The sequence below is a fragment of the Ursus arctos genome, unplaced genomic scaffold (assembly GCF_023065955.2).
Source record: "Ursus arctos isolate Adak ecotype North America unplaced genomic scaffold, UrsArc2.0 scaffold_28, whole genome shotgun sequence".
NCBI classification, from domain to species: Eukaryota; Metazoa; Chordata; class Mammalia; order Carnivora; family Ursidae; genus Ursus; species Ursus arctos.
In genome coordinates, this window is record NW_026622963.1 from 7,716,754 (window position 1) to 7,741,818 (window position 25,065).

Consider the following 25,065-nt stretch of genomic DNA (forward strand, 5'->3'; position numbering starts at 1 on the left):
AGGCGCTTGCGCGGGCACGCCCCATTCGTCCTCCCCAGGCGGCCCCGCCCAAACTTTTCTTCCTCACCTTACGGCAGAGCTCGGAACCGTGCCTCAGAATCTCACTCCAGTAGAGAAAATGTCGCAAGGCTGGGGTAGAAAACTCTGGGTTTGCGACTGTAGCTCTCGCTTTCCGGCCAATACAGAGGTGCCTGAAGGCTGGTTGGGGTGGTGAGGCCCGAGGCAGGTAAGAAGCCGCCTCCCCACTTCGGTTGGTCAGGCGGTCTGTCCAGGCAGGGAGCCGCTTTTCAGCCCTCGCAGATTTAGCATATCCTTGCCCCCTCCCCCGTTCTGGTGCGGGGTTCTCGGCTCCGCCCCGCTTAGCCCCCGCCCCTTCCCACACACACGCCCTCTCCCCTCGCATTTCCCCGCCCCCGACCTCCGTTTCCTAGTCTGACTTTCCATTCATTCCTCAGACTTTTTACAGAGTGCTTTCTCGTGCTTCAGACTCTAGGAAGTCAGAAGCAAATGAAACAATTTCAGCTTTCTGAAGTGCGGTGTTATGTGGGAGACGTTGAGAGAATCCGCAGTAGTAATAAAGTAAAAGTATGACCAAAAAAAGCACAGGACCCTCTGAGCGTAGAAGGGCCCCTGATTGTGTGGAAGGACTGGGGGAAACCCTTTCCAAGGTGACCTTTGAGTTACTCCTAACTTGTGTTAAAAGGCTACTGAGCAGTAGCTGGTCGAGAAATATGAGAGGAGATAGAAGCACAGAGAATGACGGGTACAAAAGCGTAAGACAGTATTGGCTGTAATAGTAAAAAGAGGAAATAGAGTTGATGGAGACCATAGGTGTAGATCACCCTTTAAAGAAGCATCGTTGTAAAGGGTGAGAAAGATGAGGAGCGAGAATGTGGGCTGAAAGAATGTTTTCTTTAAAGATGAGAGATTTAGGCATAAAAGTGTACCTCGAACCCAGAAGTGGACAATTCATGGATGAGGGCGGCTAGTTTATAGCATCAAGAGCACTAGTAACTCAACCTTGTGTGCACGTTAGAATAAGCAGAGAAGTTGGTTTTTGTTTTTGTTTTTGTTCTTTAATAAAACCAGTGCTGTTGTTCCAATTAAACAAACTCTGGGGTTAGGGCCCAGGCATCAGTATTTTTTAAAGCTCCTCATGTGCGCTGAGGTTGAGAACCACTAAAGGAAAGGAAAGGATGGCAAGTAAGGAAGGGCAGGAAGTTGATGGCGTTGTCTCTGTAACATTAAGATGGAAGTCATTTGATGAGAGAGTTGGGGATGGGATGAGAAGCTTGAGCAGAGTGATGGAAGTTTAGGATAACTACTCTTGGCAATGGGAAGGGCGTCATTTCTGCCTTTCCCTTCAGCACAGTTTCATTCCTCAATCTTAATGAAGTCACCTCAGGGCTCTCTTTCCCTTTCCCTACCATCCAGCATCTATGAACTGGGGATCCAACCTTAGGGTTCAATCAAGGGCATCTTCATTTCTGTCCCCAAAAAGAGTTAAGTCAATTTGAGATTCAAAGACTAACTTTACTCCCCTAGAGATTGCTGCGTACAGTGCCTTGCCAATTTAGAATCTGTTTTCTGTTATTTTACAATCATTTAAGTTAGGAAAGAGATATAAAAACAGTTAAGATATAGCCCTATTAAGATCTCATACTATAGGGAAAACAAACCTTTTAAAAGAACAATTCCCTTGGCAGGCAGAGAGGTCTCTATAAGGCAAAGCCAAAGCCAGTGTGTAGCTACTGTCTATTAACTAGGGCTAATCCAAAAACTTGTGTATCTGCCTCCAGATAAGAGAGAGTTACTGTTGTCTGGTATGACTAGGGCTTAATATGGAGAGTAGGGGTGGGGCAGAGATAAAGACGATAAAGTGGGTGTGAACAGATTAGAGGAGCCTTGAATTCCATGCTAAAGTGTTTAGATTATCTATTATAAGAAATTAATAGGTATAAAAAACAGAGATAAAAATAAAATAACCTTTTTTTACACCATGGACTTCTTTGGCAACCTGGCCTATGGACCCTATCTCAGAATGTTTTCAAATATGAAAATAAAATACAGAAACAAAATCAATTTTATTGAGAGTTTTAAAAATACTTAAACAAGTGTATGATATAGTTATATATGTGCTTTATGCATTAACATCTGGCAGCAAGTAATTTCAAAATAGTGATGTATAAATTACGTTTTGAGATACCTGTGCAACTTCAGTGTGATATGAAAATGTCATATTTCTATTGGTGACAAAGATATAGGGACTGCTAATACTACTGTGGATTTTTGCCTATACTTATTGAAGAAAACACTAGATTTCAGTTAGATATTATGAAAAATCAAGATGCAATTTTTTTCCCCGTCCAAGTTCATGGAACCTTTAATTCTAACTACATCCTGGCCCATGGACCGTAAATTTATTAAAAAGCTGACTGTAATGGTTTTAAGAAAGAGCATGACAGATCAGATCTCTGTTTCAGAAGGTACTGGAATAGTGTTATCTTCCCAGCCTCTCTGTGGAAGTACAGAACTGGCTATTTTCTTCTCCTCTTGTACTTAAGGCCAGCAACCAGTACTAATCCACTGTTGCCTAATAATTTGGGCCTACAAGAGTACTGATCTTGTGGCTATATATGCAGGAGTAGTACTAGGAAGTAAATTGGGAAAAATATGTTGGGGCTCTTTTTGTGGAAATCATTGAATGCCAGGGTATAATTTGTACTTAATTTGGTAGATAATGAAGAGATGTTAAAATTTTTGGTGTAGAATAATGTAGTTAGAGTTCTGTTTGAAAAATTAATCTAGCAGTAATATATAGATTGGATTGTCAAAAGAGAAGATAGGAATGGAGAGTCTGGACCAATAAATAATTTAAAATTTGTTTAACTAAATTTTACTATAAAGTGATCTCTAAAGGGTCTGCTAAGTTACTTTGTTTCCCCAGTCTGACTGATTAAAGAAACAGATTGGACTAAATCACATACCTTTCGATAGAGATGTACAGATCCGTGTGGAAGTCAATTAGCTTTTTACATGGTCAAGAGGCTAACCCATTCCTTTGTATTATAAGTGATAATGTTAGTACTTCTGACAGGCAGTGGCTTTACCATATATATAGGTTTGCTAAGGCCTTCCTTGGTTAAATTTCATCTACACCTGTAGGTCCTGTATTTCTGACTTTTTATGGTCAAAATTGCTCTCTGTCAATCCCTTAAACCTCTTGGATGAGTAAAATGCATTAGCAAACAAAAAGGAAGTCCTCAAAGCCCAGATAACCCATCTCTTTAGAAACTGATCAATACCAGACTATGCAAAACTCACTGCCCAGATTACAGCTAGTGCCCAACTTACGTGCTTTGTTAAACATATTCAAAAAATTAATTATGGGGTCCAAGTATTACTAATCCAAATAAGTAATGTAAAGTTAACTTTTTGAATCCATTCCTCTAAGGGGCTAGCTTCTTCAGCATGGTTAGCCTATATTGATTTTGTCCATCTAACTACTGGAGACCATTTGGGTAGTGATATGGTTCAATAGAGACTGAGAATCAAGTTTATATAGAGGTTGAGGTTCATCTATCTGTCTTCTTTTTAGGGGAATGGGGAAACAAGTCTATGCAGCAAGAGTACTTGAAACTTTTAAGAATCTTTATTACTTACAAAAGATCTCTGAAATTTCCTTTCTCTGGCTTCCAAATAAATGGCTACCCCTTCCACACCTTCATCTGTTAGAAAAGCACTAGACCACAGTCCTGAAACTGAAAAAAATTGTCCCAATTACAATTATTATTTTTGAGCATTTAGGTTATAGGTTTAAAAACTTGAGGCCTTCCGGGGTACTTGGGTGGCTCAGTCGGTTAAGTGTCTGCCTTCGGCTCAGGTCATGACCCAGGGTGCTGCGATCGAGCCCCTCATTGGTCTCCCTGCTCAGAGGGGAGCCTGCTTCGACCTCTCCTCCCCGCTAATGCTCTCTCTCACTATCTCTGTCACTATCTCTGTCTCTCTCTCAAATAAATAAAATCTTAAAAAAAAAACAAAAAAAAAAAACCTTGAGGCCTTCCTTCCCTTATGGCCAATGAATAAATACTCTCTCAGAGTACCGTGTAGGTTCAGTTCCTTCAAAACAATAGCTTTGGGATTTTTGGCCTTAGTTGGCTCTAATATTCTCACTACTATTTATCGTAGCAACTTGGCAGTTTACGTTAGCAGCTAAAATAAATAGTTGCTAGAAATGTTTAGCCCTACTTAATAATATATAATTCAGGCTTGGTCAGATAACTCACAAATATTTGTGTTAATCAACATTTAAAGGCCAATTGCTACAACAAAATTCCTTACGTGTAATTGGGCCACTTCAGATCTTGTTTTCCTATGAGCACAATACAGTAAAGCATAAATTCATTATTTCATTCATTAAATATTTATTGAGCCCCTACTATGTGCCAGCCATGTTTTTGAAATCCGTTAATTAGGAGTTTATAATAACAATTTACCTCTTAACTATTTATGAAAAAATGATTTACAAGGCTTTGAAATCTATAGGACAAGTAAGATTAAAAGATGATGGGTTTTGGGGTGCCTGGGTGGCGCAGTCGTTAAGCGTCTGCCTTCGGCTCAGGGCGTGATCCCGGTGTTCTGGGATCGAGCCCTACATCAGGTTCTTCCGCTGGGAGCCTGCTTCTTCCTCTCCCACTCCCCCTTCTTATGTTCCCCCTCTCGCTGGCTGTCTCTCTCTGTCAAATAAATAAATAAAATCTTTAAAAAAAAAAAAAAAAGATGATGGGTTTTTCATACTCTTTCAAACTATGTTTGCATACAGCTACTGTATGCTGAACACAATAGTTATTTTTGAAATCAGGCAGATTATAACTTTAGCTTGATCACACTTTATTAGCTTTAATTTGTTAATGCATATGATAAAAATCTGTCCACTCCTTTATAAAAAATTATCTTACTCAGACCTCTCATTGAACCTATTGGCCTCCCCACACACTGTCTTAACAACCCCAGGTATTTTAAATTTTGCAATTGTATAAAGTCTTTCTCAGAAAATTCTCAGCAAAGCACAGTTTAAGAAAAGGCTGGTATTTACATCAGGTTTATATGAAGAAAATGTGGTACAATTATAAATAGAACCTTTGAGTTAGAAATGATAGACTGAGAATAAAATTCTTTTCACGCTCAATGACACTTTAGCCCTTGATAGCCATACCTAGTAACAGAGCAGTAAATAGAGAACCTTGGTTCTAGAAGAAATCCTAAATAGTCACCTAGTTTATCTCCCTGGCCCAAGGCAGGACCAAATGGAATTTATGGTAGTAGAGTTAACAGGCATCATCACCATATCAAGTAGTTTTTCTACTTTGAGAGCTGAATTCCTCTACGTCTAAAATATTGATGTCAGAGGAATATTGTTCAAATTTATAAATAGTTTATGAAATTGAGAGCTCTTCCTATGTTATAACAATTTTGTTTTTAGGAGTTTTTCAAAATGCATTTTACTTCTGTATTTTGTTCAGGAAAAACATTTATTAAAATTTCTCCAGTTTGTCAAGCACTAAAGAAAACAGGGATGAGAAAAATCTGATAATCTCTGCCCTCAACAGGGATATATAAATCTTGATGGTAATTTTTACATTTCACTTTATTCAAATCTTTGGATGGTTTAGGCTAGCATTAAAAGGAAATGTTTAATAGGGGGAAATTGAAACCAAAAAAAAAAAAAAAAAGTTTGAACTTCCTTCCTGAAAATATTTCTGCTTATGCTGCCATGAAAAGCACATTTGGTCTTGGATTTTTATTTTTTGTGAAATCGCAAATGGAATCATACATTAGAAATTGGACATAATCTAATTTTAGTAAAAAGATTAATTTTACATCTTTGTGTTTAAAGGTTTATAGAAGAGAGATTAGACTTTCTCTGTTTTTTTCCAGAGGACAGAAGTGAGACCAGTGAGTTGAAGAAACAGACATATTTTAGGTCAGTGTAAGAGTGGGAGGTGGTACATCTTTTTTTTCCCCTGAATGGAAATAGCTGTATTCACTGGTTATATGCTCATTATAAAAAGAAAGGGTGAAAAAATAAAGCAGACAGTATCAAAAGTTAGAAAGAAAAAAGAAGTACTAATAATTCTCTTTTTAAGATGATATTTAAACTTTGAATGGCTATCATTCTTGATTATTTTTGTGTATTTTTCTTGTACATATTTTTATATAAACTTCCTTTTCATAGCATATCATGAATATGTCAATAAATTTGTATCTACATCTTTATTTTGTAATGGCCAAAAGTATTTCATTTTATGAAATCCTGTTATTTAAATTTACCAGTCCTCTTTTGAACTTTCAGATTCTTTCAGTTTTTCTGTTATAAACATTGCTGTGATGAACATTCTTGTTAAATTTTTGCACACATCCTTAATGTTTCCTTTAAGATAAATTTCTGAAAGTGTAATACCTACATGTAGATCTTTCTTAAGAATTAAAATATAATGGCAAATTACCCTTCAAAAAGCTTGCATTTGTTTATATTCCTATAAACAATGAGAATGCCCGTTTTCCCATGGTCTCTCAGCATTGCTAGTTATTATCAGTTTTCCTCATCTTTGCTGATTTGATAGGTAAAAAATGAAATCTTGCTTTAACTTGCTTTCTTTTGATTACTAGTAAAGTGTTGAGTTTCTTTACATGTGTTTATTGGCCAGTCACATAAGTGTACTAAGCTCCATTTCCTTCTAATATTTTTGTTTCCTTTCTTAACATTTTAATTTTATTCCACCTAAAATATAATTTGATATAAGGTATGAGGTAGAGATCTAACTTCTTTTTTTATCAAATGTGTAACAGTTTTCACAGTGCCATTTATTAAATAACTCAGCAAGCATATCCTAAACTTCACTGCACAGACAATAAGGTATCAAGAGATATTCTGGTAAAAAAAAAAAAAAAAAAAAAAAGTGCCTCATGGTCAAATGAGTTTGGGGGAAAAAATAAGACCAAGAAAAGTTACTTTTATTGCAGAACTTCTAGCCTCTAATATGCTTGTGTGCCTTGTGAATCTCCAATAAGGAGTTTTAGGATGCAGCATTTCCCTAACTTATTTAGTCATATAATCTTATTTTTTTTCTTTCAAGAAAGAGCTATGAAATCTGTGGAACTGTGCAGTCCAAAATAGTAGCCAACAGCCACGTGTAGATATTTAAATTTAAGTTAATTAAGATTAAATATTTAGTTCACACTAGCCACATTTCAAGTGCTTAGTAGCCACATGTGGCAAGTGACTACTGTTTTGGATATTGCCAATAAGGAACATTTCCATAATCACCAAAAGTACTATTGGACAGCACTCCTTTAGAACATAGTTCATTGAAACTGACTCCCAACCTAGTTAGTGTTTTTTTCTACTGAATCAGCAGGTAATCAAGTTGGCTCCTATTGAATAACAAATTTTCCCTTTAAGGTGGTTTTTATTACCTTTTATGTAATTACCTTGTTTTTTATAACAAATATTCAAGTGATATACTTGGGTTTAAGGATTTTAAGATTAATATGAAAAAGTAGTCTCCTCCTTTTGTTAAAATTAAAGCTTTGTTTAGGAAATGTTCTATGCTATGGTTTCAATTCAAATAAATTGTAATTGCAGGACTTGTGTATACTGACAACACATTAACATCATCGCTTTCAGGTGAAGAGAACAATTTTCTCTGGAGTTAGCATTCACTCTTCTTATGCCAAAGGTAAAGCACAGAGCAGAGTCATGCCCTAGCTAGGTCTATCCTTTATGACTTTGTGGCTTTATAAAAAAGACAAACATGCTTTATTTTCTTTTTTCTTTTTTTTAAGATTTTATTTATTTATTTGACAGAGAGACAGCCAGCGAGAGAGGGAACACAGCAGGGGAGTGGGAGAGGAAGGAGCAGGCTCCCAGTGGAGGAGCCTGATGTGGGACTCTATCCCGGAACGCCGGGATCACGCCCTGAGCCAAAGGCAGACGCTTAACGACTGCACTACCCAGGCGCCCCAAACATGCTTTATTTTCAAGAAATTAATGGGGCATCTGGGGGGCTCAGTCGGTTAAGCGTCTGCCTTCAGCTCAGGTCATGATCCCAGTGTACTGGGATCGAGCCCCGTGTCAGGCTCCCTCCTCCACAGGGAGCCTGCTTCCCCCTCTCCCTCTGCCTGCCTGTTCTCTCTCTCTCTGTCTCTCTGTCTCTCTTTCTCTCTCAAATAAATAAATAAAATCTAAAGGAAAAAAAAAAGAAATTTCTGAGTCCCATTATTACAACCCCAAATATAGGGAGCAGGGAAGAAAACTCTTTTTGAGAGCCTGATGTATATCAGATGACAGCTGAGTGTTTTCACTCATGTTTTTACTTTGTGTTACAACCCTGTGAGGCAGGTGTTTTTATTACCTCATTTTACAGATGAGGAAAATGAGGCCTTTCAAGAATAAATAACTTGCCCAGAGTCACATAGATAGGCAAGTGGCAAAGTCAGAGCCTGGACCCAAAGCCTCCTAGCCCCAAAACATAAAACTATAGTATAATATGTAGGACTTTACAAATAGAATTAGGAGGTTATTGTCTCCCCAGTTCACTCCCCAATTTCCTTACCAGCCACCAAGACCAAGTACGTAGGTCTTATTTCTGAAGGAATTCACTGTTAACAGAAGACAACAGAAAAAACACAAAACCAAAGCAAAAATGGGGATGTGAAAGAGAGTACAAACATCTTAAGAGAACTTATTTATCTTGTTGTCCCCAGTCTGTATGTTCTGACTCCTTTTTTGAAGTGTTTCAGTCATCTCGCAAACATTTACTGTACCTCAGATATACCAAGCTTAGTGCTCACTATATAGAAAGGAAATATCCCTAGAATGGTTCTTGGTTCTTTTGCTATGTCCCTTTCTGTCTCCCTTTCCCCTACCCCATTAATAATGGGATCATCATCCTTTCAGTCACCCCAACTAAAACCCACCGACCATTTCCTTATTCTTCTCTCTTATCCACTATTCTCTGATCACTTACTGAGTCTCTGTCTACAGTACCTTTTCCTCCTTGACTCCCCATTTCTATTACTGTTTTGCCTGATTTAGGTCATTTCCTCCTATACCTTCACTTTCAATAAAAATCTACTTGATCTCTTCCTCCAAATTCTCTCCCTACCAATTAATCCTAGTACCATAGCTGAATTAGTAAACTTCCTAAAGCACCAGCCTTGCCGTAATGGCTTCCCATCTCCTCCAGTATAAATTCCAAACTCTTTCACCTGGACTTCAGTCTGTTACCATTTAGCTTCTATTAATCTTCCGCTACCCTCACCTGTACCCTTACTCTTACTTCATTCCAGCCAGACTGGACCACCCTTCTTTTTTTTTTTTTTTTTTTTTTTTTTAAGATTTTATTTATTTGACAGAGACAGCCAGCAGGAGAGGGAACACAAGCAGGGGGAGTGGGAGAGGAAGAAGCAGGCTCCCAGCAGAGCAGAGAGCCCAACGCGGGGCTCGATCCCAGGACCCTGAGATCACGCCCTGAGCCGAAGGCAGACGCTTAACGACTGAGCCACCCAGGCGCCCCTGGACCATCCTTCTAAAGGCACTTCCCTTGCCTCTCTCACCTTCTTAATGCCCTTCTCCATGCATCCAACTCTACTTGCCTTTCAAGAGCCCAATCTTATATCACTTTCTCCTTGAAGTCATTCCTGATCTCAGCTCTCCTTCACTTTCACCCTCTTAGCCAAGGGTGATTGTTCCCTCTTCTGAATTTCCATATATTTTACTTCTGCCCCTTGTGGGTTTCTTATCTCATTGACTATAAGCAACCTTGTACATCTTGGTAACTCCCACAATAGCTAATATTAGGTACTCAGGGGCGCCTGGGTGGCTCAGTCGGTTAAGCATCTGCCTTCGGTGCAGGTCATGATCCCAGGGTCCTGGGATCAAGTCCCACATCAGGCTCCCTGCTCAGCCGGGGGTCTGCCTCTCCCTCTGCCCCTACCTCCTGCTCATGATATCTCTCTCTCTCTCTCAAATAATAAAATCTTTTTTAAAAAATTAGGTTTTCCCTAGGTGTTTACTGACTAAAAGAATTGTATATTTATGATGTCTTCATTATAACATAATAGGCTTAAACTCAGTCAGAGTAGGAACTATGACTATTTCATTCCCATTCTGTATTTCCAACCCCTAGCACAGAAGAAACACTCAATAAACATTTGTTAAATGAAAGACATCACAGTTACCAGTTATTGGGATATAAATTTCTTCATGACACAGTGGATGTCTGGAAATACTAAATACTACTTTATGTTATATTTTTAAAAATCTTAGTTATCAATGTTTCTTCATTTTATATTGACAAATACTCTATGATAAAGGTCATGTATTAATATACTCACTTTACAGAAGAGGATACTGAGGCTTAAAAAAATTAGCTTATTTATGATCACATGGCCAATGAATAACAGAACTGAGTCTAAAATTCTAGTCTTCAGATGTGAAGTTTAGAGTTTTTCTTGGCTAATGATGGTTTGGCCAAAGGCTAGTTTGGTTCCATTTGCTTTAGGATTGTTGGGGTTAAACTACTGCAGTCATGCAGTCATTCCATCCAGTGGAATAGAGCCAGATCCTTGATTGACCCATCGTCTGTATTTTGGATATTTTCAAAATCAAACAAAACACAAACTTTTTGAAGGAAATCTTGACCACTTTGGTTACTCCCTCCCAGATGAGATGCCTGTCTTTTCAGGCACTCTTCTCCTTGTAGACTTCTATCCCTAGTTGGTTTGGCTGTTAAGATGTGGGTCTGATTTCAGCTGACAATTAGAGAGTAGGTCTCCAAGTGTTTGCCAGGCAGTACAGTCTGGCACTTACCACTACATAGTATTCATTGAAAGCATGGGGAGAGATTGAGGGAGACTAGATTGATTCACAAGCAGTCATTCCCTTTTCATATTCATTTACTCTTAAGTCAGGTCAGCAGCAAGCTGAGGACCTAGCCTCCATAGACTTGCTTTTACTAGATTGCTGTTTATTCACTCGCCATCAGGCGGGATATGAAGGATCATTATAAGAAACAATTCTCTGAAACTACTTCATCTATTATAAAAATATTGTGGGACATTATTCATTATGATACACTCTGTCTTTTATGAAAATTTCTTGAAAGAAAACTGTCTAACCTTAATACAAAGACTGCTTTTACCTCTTCTGAGCAATTGCTTTGTTTTTACCTTATGGACATTGTGAATGTTTAACTTAACGCTCTCTGGTTAGCTGCCAAAAAGCTTACAGCCAAATTTGTGGCCCACCCATAGCAAATGTGCTCTATGCCTCGTTAACTTTGTTCCTGGCTCTAGTTGATGTCTCTGCTGAAGTTATTCTCGCTTCTTAAGAAAATCTTAATTCATGCCATCTTATTTTGTATATCTATATTAATATGTATATTTCTTTTCTCATAAACAGCCTTATATTGTTTCTGGGATAGTTCAGATTATGATAGACTGTATGCACATAAAACCATCTTTGGTGATTCTTAGTTACCTCATTTACTTTAGGCTTTTTCTCTTGAGGGGTACATTTACTTTTCTTACAGGTTTTTGCAGGGTTTTGATTACAGGAAAATGGTTGTGCCACAAAATTTTATTTTTTTAGTAGTGTAATAAGGTGGTAGAAACCTGGTCTAATGGCCAGAACTGATTAAATTGATTATTCTAGCCCAGTCTTTAACAGAAATGGTTACATTTTCTTACAATATGCTTTGTTTTGTACTCTCTATCTGCATGTGACTGTTTATTGTTTTGTGATTTGTAGTGATGTTGTAATGCTGCCAGGTCATGAATAGCAGTTAACTTTCTTTTCCTCAAATATTATGTTACCTTCCACACTGATCAGACTTCTTGTCTTTGTTAGCACCTTACTTTGGGTGATCATGAGTTAATATCTTACCATATAATTTGTCTTGCTCTACTCTAAATTTAGTCATGCTTTTGTTGGGACAAGATAATAGGAATAGATGTTTGTTTCCAAACCTCATTTGCTTTCATTGGTCTAGATTTTCTGATCACCTTACTAATATCAATCAGTAATATAAATACTATTGGCACAACATTTTATATTCTTTTAGTACCTTCGAGTAAAACTATTTGGCCTTTTCTACAGTTCACTGAGGCATGTAAAGCAGATGTATACCCTTTTTATAGACAACAAAAGCAAGGACAATGTCATTTAAATTTTGTGATAGGAGTGAGGGCTAGATCCAGGTCTCTTGATTGCTGTGCCTAACTACCTTTCAATTTACAAAAGAATTTCTAACATATATATATATATATATATATATATATATATATATATATATATATATTTTAAAGATTTATTTATTTATTTGCGAGAGAGAGCACAAGCAAGGGGAGAGGCAGAGGGAGAGGGAAAAGCAGATTCCCCTTTGAGCTGGGAGCCCGACACGGGGCTCAGTCCCAGGACCTGGAGATCATGACCTGAGCTGAAGGCAGATGCTTAACCACCTGAGCCACCCACGTTCCCCTAATTTATATTATAAACATTACATAGTCTTTATCTTACCACTTGAGGTTAAAGATGGGAAATGGACTAGGACATATTATATCACTCATGCTCACAACTTGGGCAGAACCAGGAATGGTTTTCATTTGTGTTACTCTCACATTTTCTGTTCTTGAAATTGTAGTTCCTTTTAACTACGACTCTAATCACTGTCACTTTCCATTATGGAATGAGGAAGCAATATTTTTATCTTATCTCTTGAAAATTAATGTTGAAATGGAAGCTATTTCCTTTGTTAATGAGCAACATTTTTCTTTAGACTCTTTGAAAATTCACTTTAATGTAAAAATAACTTACCATTATTATCATGCATAAAGGGCCAAAGAAGTATATGGTTAGTGCTAGGAAGTTTCATAAATGTTTGTTATAATTTTAACAAAATTTTGCACCTAAAGAGAAAGTTGCAAATTCATGCCCATTGTTTCAGCATGAAAAATTTCCAAAGTTTTCATTCTAACTAATTGTTAATATACAGCACGTAAGTTATGGTCTCTTGAATGTTTATTCTTGGCCAGGCGTTGTTGCTGAACACTTTTCAATTATATTTAAGCTTTACCAAAACCCTATGAGAGTAGCTCCTATTTTATGACCCTCATTTTACACCCAGGTATCATATTGAACAGTAAATATTATCTTCTGCCTCTCCTTCAGCTTCTGGAATTTCTGATCAACCCTGGTCAGTACAAGATGGACCCTGTAGTCTTGAGTTACATGGACAGTCTACTGCGGCAATCAGATGTCTCACTGTTGGATCCTCCAAGCTGGCTCAATGACCATATCATTGGATTTGCCTTTGAGTACTTTGCCAACAGTCAGTTTCGTGACTGTTCTGACCATGTCTGCTTCATCAGCCCCGAAGTTACCCAGTTCATCAAATGCACTAGCAACCGAGCGGAGATTGCCATGTTCCTTGAACCCCTGGACCTCCCCAACAAGAGAGTTGTATTTTTAGCCATCAATGATAATTCCAGTGAGGCAGCTGGGGGAACCCATTGGAGTTTGTTGGTTTATGTTCAAGATAAAAATAGCTTTTTTCACTATGATTCCCATAGCAGAAGCAACTCAGTCCATGCAAAGCAGGTAGCAGAGAAACTGGAAGCTTTCTTGGGCAGAAAAGGAGACAAACTGGCCTTTGTGGAAGAGAAAGCCCCTGCTCAACAAAACAGCTATGACTGTGGGATGTATGTGATTTGTAACACTGAGGCCTTGTGTCAGAACTTCTTTAGGCAACAGCCAGAATCACTGTTACAGCTACTCACTCCTACATACATCACAAAGAAAAGAGGAGAATGGAAAGATCTCATTGCCAGACTTGCCAAAAACTAGCTATCAAAGTATATCTGTGACTTTTGCAGTCTCTTTTTTCTGCCCATCCCCATTTATTGGATGGCTGCAGTCTCAGTGCCTGAAGGGAAGATACCTAGTAGAGGGAAGCTTAGTGTTCTTATTTTTCCCTGGAAGAACGTCATCCTCTGCATCATCCACATGGAAAGTTTCACTTTAACCCTAACTTGAAAGCAGTGTGCTCTCTGAAAGTGTCTTGAAGTTACGTATCAAAACCTTAAAACCATGCTATCTTAACACTTATTAATTCCCTTTTTGTCTCCCTTATCCACATTGGCTTACTCCAAAGGAAAAGCAGTGATCTTTAAAGACATGAAGTACATGTGAAACCTAGAGGAATGCAAGAAGAACGTTATAGAAGGATCAAAAAACTTATTGCACAGAGATCAACTGGCTTGAAGCAGGTCAAGATCTAACCTAATTCAAGATCTAAATATTAGGAGAATCAGATACTCATTTCTGTGGTATCTCTTCCATTCACCATGCAGAGGCTTTCCTGGCTAACTTTGTAACCTTTGCAGATATTTGATAGAGATGATGTTAGCCCATCTTCCCCCATCTGATTCCTGGACTGTTTTAAGAAAGGGGGAATCTTGAGTAACTTCATTAAAGTATATGGCTGTTGGACCTTTTAGTTTGCGCAGTGAATGGGTCGACTTGCTGCTCTGCACTGATAACAGCTTTTCTTCACTTCATCTGTTAGCCATGCATACACTCCTTCCTTATATCCAAAGTTCTGTGGTTTTAGAACTCATAGCTGATAATTTCCCAAGGTTACCTGTTATTTCTAATAAATATTGCTGCGTTCTGATAGTCATAGTTTTTCCTTTCCTCTCTATCCGTAATCTGGCAGAATTGTTTTCAGTTATGTCATGGTGATATCAGGGCTATTAGTGTATCTAAAACGTGCAGACTGAAAGTTGGTTTGTTTTTGCGATTATAAAGCAGAAAAAGTGACCTTTCTCAACCCTTCCACTTTATTCAAAATGCAGATGTTATTTTTTAAATATGGAACCAAGAATAAAAAGAAATGTTCTCCCTCCTAAATCATTGATGTGTTTTTTCTGAGTTTCAAATAATTAACAACCAGATGATATGTTGGGTACACACATTAATTCTACTCCTAACAAGAATTAGATTGCAATGCATATGAGGCTTGAAAACCAAAGATTAGTTTCAGCTGTGAAATTTATTTCACCTCCCTCCCCAGCCTACCTTTGCCCCCAGCCCTCATGGCCCAAAATAACCTCACCACTCAGTAACCGCAAAGGCAGTAACTCAGTTCCTTTTAGTCAGGGAGGGAAAACACAGTGTAAGTAATACAGGTTACATAGCAAGCTGAGTGAACGTGAGTTGAAACTGAAAGTCCAAGAAAGCTACAAAAAAAGTTTCCATTTCAAATCAGTATGTTTTGGATTAAAAAGAGACCTAATAAAAATGGGAGCGGGAAAATAAAAGATTAGGAACTCGCAATCAGCCATAGAGGTGAAATAGGGAGGGAAGGACAGCAAGAGGAGTGACATAGATTGCTGAGGCCATACGTGTAGATAAAGATAAGAAGGCAATATTTCAGTAACTGTTGACTTAGGTATCTAGACTATGAAAGACTCAAAGGCTCTCTGGGAAAAGTTTTTCTGATAACACAAAGTATGTCTGTTTAAATGTCAGTTTGTCTCCCTCTTACAAGTCAATCCATATGAGAGCAATCTTTCCTGACTCCCTAAAAGTTGCCCCAGAAATAAACTATTTTTTGAACTAAACTAGTAAAGTCTTAAAAAAAAAAAAAAAAAGAAAATGTAAGGTCTCCTTTTCCAAATACATAACATGGTTGGACTGTGCCACACGTTAATCTTCTGTAAAACTTTTGAGTATGCCATTTCTTAAGTGTTAGCATTATAAATGACAGGAGACTAAGAGTTTGCTTGTAATATTTCCCTAGGTACTATAAATACCCATAGGTTATGCACCTGCTTGACCATACACTTCTGATGCTACGCGATACAAAATCGGGAAAAGCTGTTTTGTGGTACTGTGTTTCCTTTTCTCTTAGAGTCAGAAGAATCCAGTCTGCAAAACTCAGCTTCAGAATATTCAAAAGGAAAGCAGGATTTTCAGAATTGGATTGAGCAATTATTATACTGAACTTCCCTGCTTTCAAATACCCTGAAGTATTGCTCCATACCATAGTCAGATTTATCCAACCTGTGTCTCATGGAATTTGGAAAAGTCGCCATTTGTAAACCCAGCTGTAGATGGTGGTCAAAAATAAAAATAATTATCAGTGGGCTTTCTTTTTTTTTTTTAATTTGAGTATAGCTGAAAAAGTTACATTAGTTTTGGGTATACTCTGGGCTTTCTATTTAATACTGTTCAAATCATAAATATTTCTCCCCTTTGTCTAGATAGCTATTAAAGTTTATATTCACTAGTCCTAATTGGGTCAGAAAAATTTACAAATCACAAATGGATTATATTTCTGATACGTACCTTATTGTTTTTACTGTAATCTTTATTATTTCCATATTGACCATATGTTTTAATACTATTTTATTGAAATGACAAAGTAGAATTTCTCAGTCACATGGTTATTTAAGTTTTTTCTCTCATCACTTAAAATAGAAAAGGAGAAAATACAGAAATTGACATGTTGTGGGTGTGGGAAAGAGCATGAACGTGTTAATCAAATTCAAGCCCTACCTGTCATAAATGTATAGCCTCAGACAGGTTTCAAATTGAGGAGCTCATCTGCGAAATCAAAGTAGTAGTCTGTTTAAGCAGGTACTATAAGGATTAGATATTATATGTAAAGCATACACTGTAACCTATTCCCATTCTGTCTCACTACCCAGTTCCATTTTAAATTAGCAACAAGTTTGAAAACTTAGTTTTTATATCGCGACTAAACAGCTGTGTAAAAAATAGCCTGATTAATTCTATTATGTACAAAAGAGAAAACTATTCAAGGATTACAATCCTTACAAATGGCAACAACTAATCTTTGTATCACTTTATAATGTCCAAGTTACTTTATATGTGTTACTACATATTAATATAATTATATAATCTCATTTAATTGTCATGTTTTGCCAGCTATCATTATTCTCTTCATAGATAAGAAACCAGCTCAGAAGCTCAGTCACATGATTGAGTGACAGGGCCAAGACTCACATGCAGGGCCTCCAGCTCTCTCCTCACACTCTCCACCTATTCCTTTCTCCCTCTCCCAGAAATGGTGGCCAGAACTCCTTGCTCGAATATTTTAAATAATCTCACCTCACCTTATAAATTTCATAAATTCAGCCAGCCTATCAGAGAAAGCAATAGTGAGAAATTGTCATCTCAATTGACTGCTAGGTAGCAGAACCTCTGTAATAACTGGCTTTGTTTTATATATTAGGTCATACCTGGATCAGCTCCTGACATTGATCTACTGATCCAACGTATTTTAAAAGCCCTACATTGTACTTCCTTTCAGATTCCTCGTATATGAAAGTTGGGAAGTAGAACAAGAGCAGTAGCCTGGGGAATCTCATAAAAAAGAGAGGACTTAAAGGAATTTCGTTTCATATAGATGAAACTAAGCACAGATGCAGCACTTCGTGCAAAAGCAGGGGAAATGAGACAAACAAAATCCTCTGAGGCAAGATCAGGTGCTAAATGCATGTAAACGAAGTTTTTGCAGGCAGGGTAGAACGAACATATCAGATTGTCAGAGGAAATGGTAGCCAATTTCGCTGTCAGTAGTAGGAGTTACCAGTAATCTGGATAAAATTAATCTTAGATCCTGCAGTTTGTGTTAAAAGACAAGAGAATTACTTCATGGCTCTTTTCCCTCTGTGCACCCAAATGAAGCATCCTGTATTTGGAAGAAAACCCTCTCCCCATGACACAGGCTGGAGAGGTTTTCTACAATGGGTTGTGCTTTGCTAGCTGGCTCATAGCCGGCTCTCCACTGCTGCTATCTCAATCTTCACTCCTCAAACCTGCAAAGCCCTTACCTCCTCCTGCACTCTGCAACTTCAGAGAGAAAATAGGGACTATCGTGAACTCCTCCAACTTTGCTGACCCCAAATCTACAAACCTACCTGTACCTGTACCCATTTTTGAGCATTCTTCACTCCTGTTGCAATGACCCTCCTAGCAAAAGGCTAATCCCTTAACCTATGGACTGGACCTTGTGCAAACAACACACACACATACACACACACACACACACACACACACACACACAACACACACCATCATCATCACCATCATCTGCTTTCTCTGCTGGCTCCTTCCCTTCAGCATCTAGATGTATAGATGTATTAAATCTCTCCATCCTTAAAAATAAATAGAAGCATGATCTCATGTCTTCCTCTAGCTATTGACCTTTTGCTTTCCTCCTTTTTAACAGCCAAATCTAAAGTGTCACAATTTCTCACCTCCCTCCCACTTCTCAACCCACTTTAATCTAGATTCTGCTCCACCACTGTACAAAAAATGCTCAGTAAGATCGCTTATGGTTCTTGTTTTACTAGTCTTCCTAGCAAGGTTAAACCTTCCTTTTCAAACCACTCTTCCTTTAATTGATGTGATACCTAGTTTTCCTAGTACATCTCTGACCACTCTTTCTTATTTGCCAGTTTCTTCTCAACTTCATAGAGATTCTCAGGGTTTTGTCCCAAAAGCCCTCTTCCCATTCTGTACACACTTCCTAGGCTCTCCCAGCCATCCCCCAGGCCAATGATAAATCTGGACACTTCTGACCTGTACTTCTCTCCTGAAGTCTTCCAAAATTCTACCTGTATATCCTTTTACTAGACATCTTCCCTTGGATAGTTCATAAGCAACTCAAACCCAACAGATCCTAAGGCTCAACTCCTCTTCCCCCATCATCAGACCTGCTTTGTCAGTATTCCCGATCTCAAGAAATGACACCAATGCCCACCAAGTTCTAGCCAGAAATCTGGGAGCCATCCTTGACTTGTCTCTTTCTCACACATTCCACATCTATCAATCTCCTAATCGTGTTTGTTGCACATCTTAAATATCCTTTAAATTTGTGTTTCTCTATCATCAGTGCCACCGCTGTAGTCCAAACGACCATCAGCTCTCATCTGACTGCCACAATAGCTTCCCGGGTAGTCTTCCAGTATTCATGCATACTCTCCACCCCTCAGTCCATTTTATATTCTGCCAATATCTTAAAGCTCAGCGTAATCTGGCTCCTTCCTGCTTTTCCTACGTCTCTATGACTAGACCACCCTTGCCTTAGTTTGCTGCGCTCCAGCTCTGCAGAATTTGTGTAGTTCCTCTAACCCAACCCATTCTTTTCTTCCCTTAAAGCCTTCCCACCTAATCTCTCCCCCTCTAATTCCCACACACTCTTCATCAGGGAAGCTCCTGTGTAATCTCTTCCTCAGGGTAATCTTCCCCGATGCAGCAGACTAATTTGCTTTCTGTGTGCCCAAATCCCATATAATTTTTGGTGTTAAATCTCTCTTCCCTCTAAACTGTAAATGCCCTGGAGGCTAGGGACCATGTCTGATTTGTTCATCATCGAATCCCTGCTGCTTAATATAGTGCCTGGCGCATAGACACTGGTTGTTATTTGTTGAATGAAAAGATGCAAATATAGAGGCAATTTATCAGAAAGAGCCCATCATCCCTCCGTGGCATTGCAGCAGGAATCAAAATGCCATGTTGTCAGCATAACATTTCATGCTTGCATAAGAGCAAGCTATCGTGGGGGAAGGGAGGTTGATGAACTTAAGCAACCTGACAGAAAATAAGAAACTCACAAAACATGTAACTCTAATATGGACATCTCTTCAGTTTATTTGCTGATTTGAGATTTTCACATTTTACATAGTTGTAATCCCTGTGTAAGCACTTCTTTCCTTTTTTTTTTTTCTAAGTAAACTCTACATCCAACATTGGGCTTGAACTCACGACCCCGAGAACAAAATTTGCATGCTCTACTGGCTGAGCCAGCCAGGCGCCCCATGTGTAAGCAGTTTTAATTCTGCTTTTTTACAAATCTCCACCTAAATCATTGTCTACTTGTTATATTTAAAGGCAACATGGGATTACTTCAAGTTAATAGGTCATGATTTTCTTAGCCATTTCCCCACTGCTAGGCTTTTTGGTTAGTTCTGATGTTGCTATGCGTAACAGTGCTACAAACACTATTCATAAATAACTTTTTCATTTCAAATTATCTCCTCGAGGAATATAAGAGTGGAATTAGGACACCAAAGCATAGGAGCAGTTTCTATCCTTTCAGAGAGTTCTCAAAAGAAAGAATCAATGTACAGTACCATTAAGAATATATAATACAGTAAAGTATTATATAGTCAGTAAAGCGTCTGACTTGGTTTCGGCCCAGGTCATGATTGCCGTGAGATTGAGCCCTGCGTGATTTTCTCCCTTTTGAGATTCTCTCCCTCTCCCTCTCTCTCTGCCCCTCCCCCTGCTGTGCCCTCTCTCTCTCTAAAATACATAAATAAAATCTTCATATATATATATATATATGCTATGTATTATATGCAATATATAATACAAAACCTTAATCGAATTCCATGTAGCCCTACCAACATTGGGTTTTATGCTTGTTTAAACTTATCTCACGAAGTTTAAAAGATAATAACTTTTATTGAGCTCCTTCTATGTGCCAGGGACTTCAAAGGATTTGATACGAATTTTCCCATTAATAATCACCATAAAACTGTACAGTAGATACTAGCTCCCTTTTAGAAATGAGAAAACTAAGGCATCACCCGAGTTAAGTAACTTGCTAGGGTTTAAATGTAGATGTACTGATTCCAGAACTGTACTCTTAACCGCCATAATGTTTGCTAGTGATCGTGGTTTTTTCTGTTTTATTTTCTCAAAAGGAATAACCTCTCTGATTTCAGGAATATGGCATAATGTATTTCTAGAAAGTTTATTGTTTGTTGAGGTAAATATCTAAAGAAAAGTCAACTCCCTGGGGTTGGCTCGAGTGGGGGAGGGGGTACAAAGGAAGATCTGTTACTCCAAACAACAAAATGAAAGAAATTTGAATTTTCATTGGATGCCCTAGAAAAAGAGAATGAGGCCTAGGTAAGAAAGAAGTGGAGGGAGATTGATGAAAACTAAGATGGGATGCCCACCAGAAACATAGCAGGAGGCAGGGGCCTGCTGGAGATGGCCAGTGAGAAGTTTCCCAAGATAGTGGAGAATGGCTTTCCATTTCTGTAAGCAGTCATGTATGACTTTGAAGTTGTTTTCTGCTTTGTGCTATAGCCTGCCATTAACTCTAAACCTTGTGTGCAATTTGGATACACCCAACCATCTTGGTGGTGGGTCATTTGGAGGAATGAAGGAAGAGGACAGGCACATGATGGGCAAGAGGGCAATAGCCAAAGGACAAGCAGGCTACATCATGGTCTGACCCAGGAGATAGAGAAGCAACTTGGAAACAGGGAAATTGAAGTCTCAGGACTTCCCACAGTGGAAATGGGACTGGGGCCATTTATGTATTGAGAGAATGACCCTTAAACATCAAATCGTTTGGAGTTGCCAGGTCAGAAACTTTGGAGTTGCGTTCAAGTGAAAAAGTACTTTTGTTGAGACACAGTAAAAGAAATATGATTTATGAGCAGCATTTGTCAGTCCTTGATACATGGTAATTCTGATCTCTCATTGACAGTGTGCCACACGGCTCAGACCTCCATCCTCTCCTCTGTGGACAGGTTCAGTCCCTTGGTGATATCTCATCCAGTTTCATGCTTCTAGATACCATCCCTATGTCGACAGTTCCCAAATTTATATCTCCCAGACTTCTCTCCGGAACTCTAAACCCATATAGCGTATTGCCCACTTGACATTCCCCCTTGGATGTTTAAAGCTCAGCTCAGGGGCGCCTGGGTGGCTCCGTCGTTAAGCGCCTGCCTTTGGCTCAGGGCGTGATCCCAGCACTCTGGAATTGAGCGTTGCATCGGGCTCCTCCACTGGGAGCCTGCTTCTTCCTCTCCCACTCCCCCTGCTTGTGTTCCCTCTTGCTGACTGTCTTTCTCTCTGTCATATAAATAAATAAAATCTTTAAAAAAAACTTTTTTTAAGTAAAGCTCAGTGGGGCGTCTGGGTGGCACAGCGGTTAAGCTTCTGCCTTCGGCTCAGGGTGTGATCCCTGCATTATGGGATCGAGCCCCACATCAGGCTCCTCCGCTATGAGCCTGCTTCATCCTCTCCCACTCCCCCTGCTTGTGTTCCCTCTCTCGCTGGTTGTCTCTCTCTCTGTCAAATAAATAAATAAAATCTTTAAAAAAAAAAAAAGTAAAGCTCAGCTCAAACTTAGCATGTCCAATATTACATTTCTGATATTCCTTCCTCAAACTGCACCACTCATGGCTTTCTCCATCTCAGTCGATGGCAACTCTCTCCATCCTTTCAAGCTAAAACACAGAGTCATCCTTTATGACTCCTTTTCTGTTATACCCCATTCCTACAATAACAGGAAAGTCTGTTGTTTTTACCTTCAGGATATATCCAGAATCTGCCCGTTCGCACCATCTCTACTTCTATCACTCTGGCCAGAGCCACCATCATCTCTCACCTGGATTGCCACAAAAGTCTCAGACTGACCTCCCTGCTTCCACCCCCCCCCCCAGCAGCCAAGGGTGATCCTTTTAAAACCTGTATAATAAAAGTTTGTTACTCCTCTGCTTCCCATTTCATTCACAGTAAAAGCCAAAGTTCTTCCAGTGGTCTTCTGTGACCTCCCCATGCCCTGCCACCCTGCCCTGCCCCACCATTACCTCTTTGATCTCACGTCCTCATCCTGCCCCCTTGCTGTCTCTCTTCAGCTCCACCTGCATCCTTGCTGTTACCGAACAAAGCCAGGCACCTTAGAATGTTTGCACTGGCTATTCTGCCTGGAATGCCCCACGAAGTGTATTCTCTCACTTCTTTTACATCTTTGCTTAAATATCAACTTTTCAGTCAGATCTTCCCTTAACCATCATCCTCTTTTATTTTTTTTATTTTAATTCCAGTATAGTTATATGTTTCAGGTGAATAATATAGTGTTTCAGCAATTCTAGACATTACTCAGTGCTCATCGTGGTAAGTGTACTCTTAACCCCAACACCGATTTTACCCATCCCCCCACCCACCTCCCCTCTGGTGACCATCTGTTTCTTCTTTATAGTCAAGAGTCTGTTTTATGGTAGGTCTCTTTTTTAGTTTGTTGGATTGTTTCTTAAATTCCACATACGAGTGAAACCATATGGTATTTGTCTTTCTCTGACTTATTTCACTTAGCATTATACCCTCTAGATTCACCCACGTTGTTGCAAGTGGTAAGATTCCATTCTTTTTTATGGCTGAGTAATATTCCATATGTGTAGGGAATATATATACACACCATCTCTTCTTTATCCTATTCATCTGTTGATGGACACTTGGGCTGCTCCCACAACTTGGCTATCGTAAAAAGTGCTGCTATAAACATAGCAGTGCGTATATCTTTTCAAATTAGTGTTTTCATATTCTTTGGGTAAATACCCAGTAGTGGAATTAGTGGATTATATGGTAATTCTTTTTTTTTCCCAATGTTATGTTAGTTACCATACAGTACTTCATTCATTTATGATGTAGTGTTCCATGCTTCATTGTTTGCGTATAACACCCAGTGCTCATTGCAATACATGCCCTCTTTAATACCCAACACCATGCTAACCTCCCCACCCCCCTCCCTTCTGAAACCCTCATTTTGTTTCCTGGAGTCCATAGTCTCTCATGGTTCATCTCCCCCTCTGATTCCCCCCCCCTTCATTTTTCCCTTCCTTCTCCTGATGTCCTCCATGCTATTCCTCATATTCCACATATAAGTGAAACCATGGATCATATGGTAATTCTTTTTAATTTTTGAGGAACCTCCATAGTGTTTTCTGCAGTGGCTGCACCAGTCTGCATTCCCACCAGCAGTGCATGACCATCATTCTCATTTAATGCAATATCTCATCGGCATTTCCTATCCCAATTCTCTTGCTTTTACACTTTTTCCTTTAGCACTTAATCACCTTCTAGCATACTATATAAATTATTGTTATAATTAACTATTGTAATTTATTTTCTTTGTTGCTTATTGTCTTATCTTCCTCCACTCACTGCTACAATGTGTAAGCTCCATGAAGCTGAAGATCTCTTTGTACCTTGTTCACTAATATATCCCAAGCACTTAGCATCATGCCTAAGTCATTCAATGCCTAACTCACTGAATGATAATTATTTGAGTGAAAAAAACAAATGAAAATCTGTCATCCCCAGAAACAGAATGAGACTCTAAGTCCACAATTTCATACAACATACACATTTTCCTTTAGACCAGGGATCAGCAAACTTTTTTTTTAAAGATTTTATTTATTTATTTGACAGAGAGAGACAGCCAGCGAGAGAGGGAACACAGCAGGGGGAGTGGGAGAGGAAGAAGCAGGCTCCTAATGGAGAAGCCTGATGTGGGGCTCGATCCCAGAATGCCGGGATCACGCCCTGAGCTGAAGGCAGACGCTTAACGACTGCACCACCCAGGCACCCCAGGAAACTTTTTCTTAAATATTAGTAAACATTATAGGCTTACAGTTCATGTGGTCTCTATTATAACTACACAACCTCACTAACTACGTCTCTCTAGGGTGGCCAGAGACTGTATCTAAACACATGGGCATGACTGTGTTCCAATAAAACTATTTACAAAAATAAGCAGCCAGCCAGCGGGCCGTACTTCACTGATTCCTCCTTTGGACAAAGACATATCTCACTAAATCATAACTCTTCATTGGCAGGCTAAGCTCTACCCATCGACTTTACTAATTGCCAAAAACAAAGTTTTGGAAAAGTGAATGCAAACCTGGCAAAATTACAGATGAGTAGCTTCTCTGCCTGCAGAGATTGGGCACTCCTTACTCAAAGTGGCTGTTGAGCAACGTAGGACTTGGGGGTGGGAGGTAGGGAGAAAATTCCTGATATCAGCCACTTTCTGGCTAATGAGTGTAGAACACATTATCTGTAGCTTTGGAGTATCCTCTAGAGGTTTCTAATGTGCAGAATGATCTACTTCTGAGACCTCTTTTCTCTAGGCCATTAAGTTCTTTGGCATTGACAATGAATTTCCT

General features: G+C 38.9%; 2 protein-coding genes across 5 annotated transcripts in view; one reads left to right on the forward strand and one right to left on the reverse strand.

Moving 5' to 3' along the window:
* Positions 1–4,045, reverse strand: part of MYO9A (myosin IXA) — a 285,328-nt gene extending 281,283 nt beyond the window's left edge. For all 4 annotated transcript variants that reach the window (XM_057303771.1, XM_057303769.1, XM_048221939.2 and 1 more), the window contains exon 1: positions 68–4,045. The gene's annotated coding sequence lies outside the window, so the exon portion shown is untranslated. The remainder of the gene's footprint in view (positions 1–67) is intronic.
* On the forward strand, positions 51–14,971 carry SENP8 (SUMO peptidase family member, NEDD8 specific). The gene is made up of 2 exons (XM_026478443.4): positions 51–226; positions 13,232–14,971. Exon 2 carries the CDS (start codon positions 13,268–13,270, stop codon positions 13,904–13,906), a length of 639 nt encoding a protein of 212 aa, XP_026334228.1. The 5' UTR covers positions 51–226; positions 13,232–13,267; the 3' UTR covers positions 13,907–14,971.
* The last annotated feature ends 10,094 nt before the right edge of the window (positions 14,972–25,065 follow it).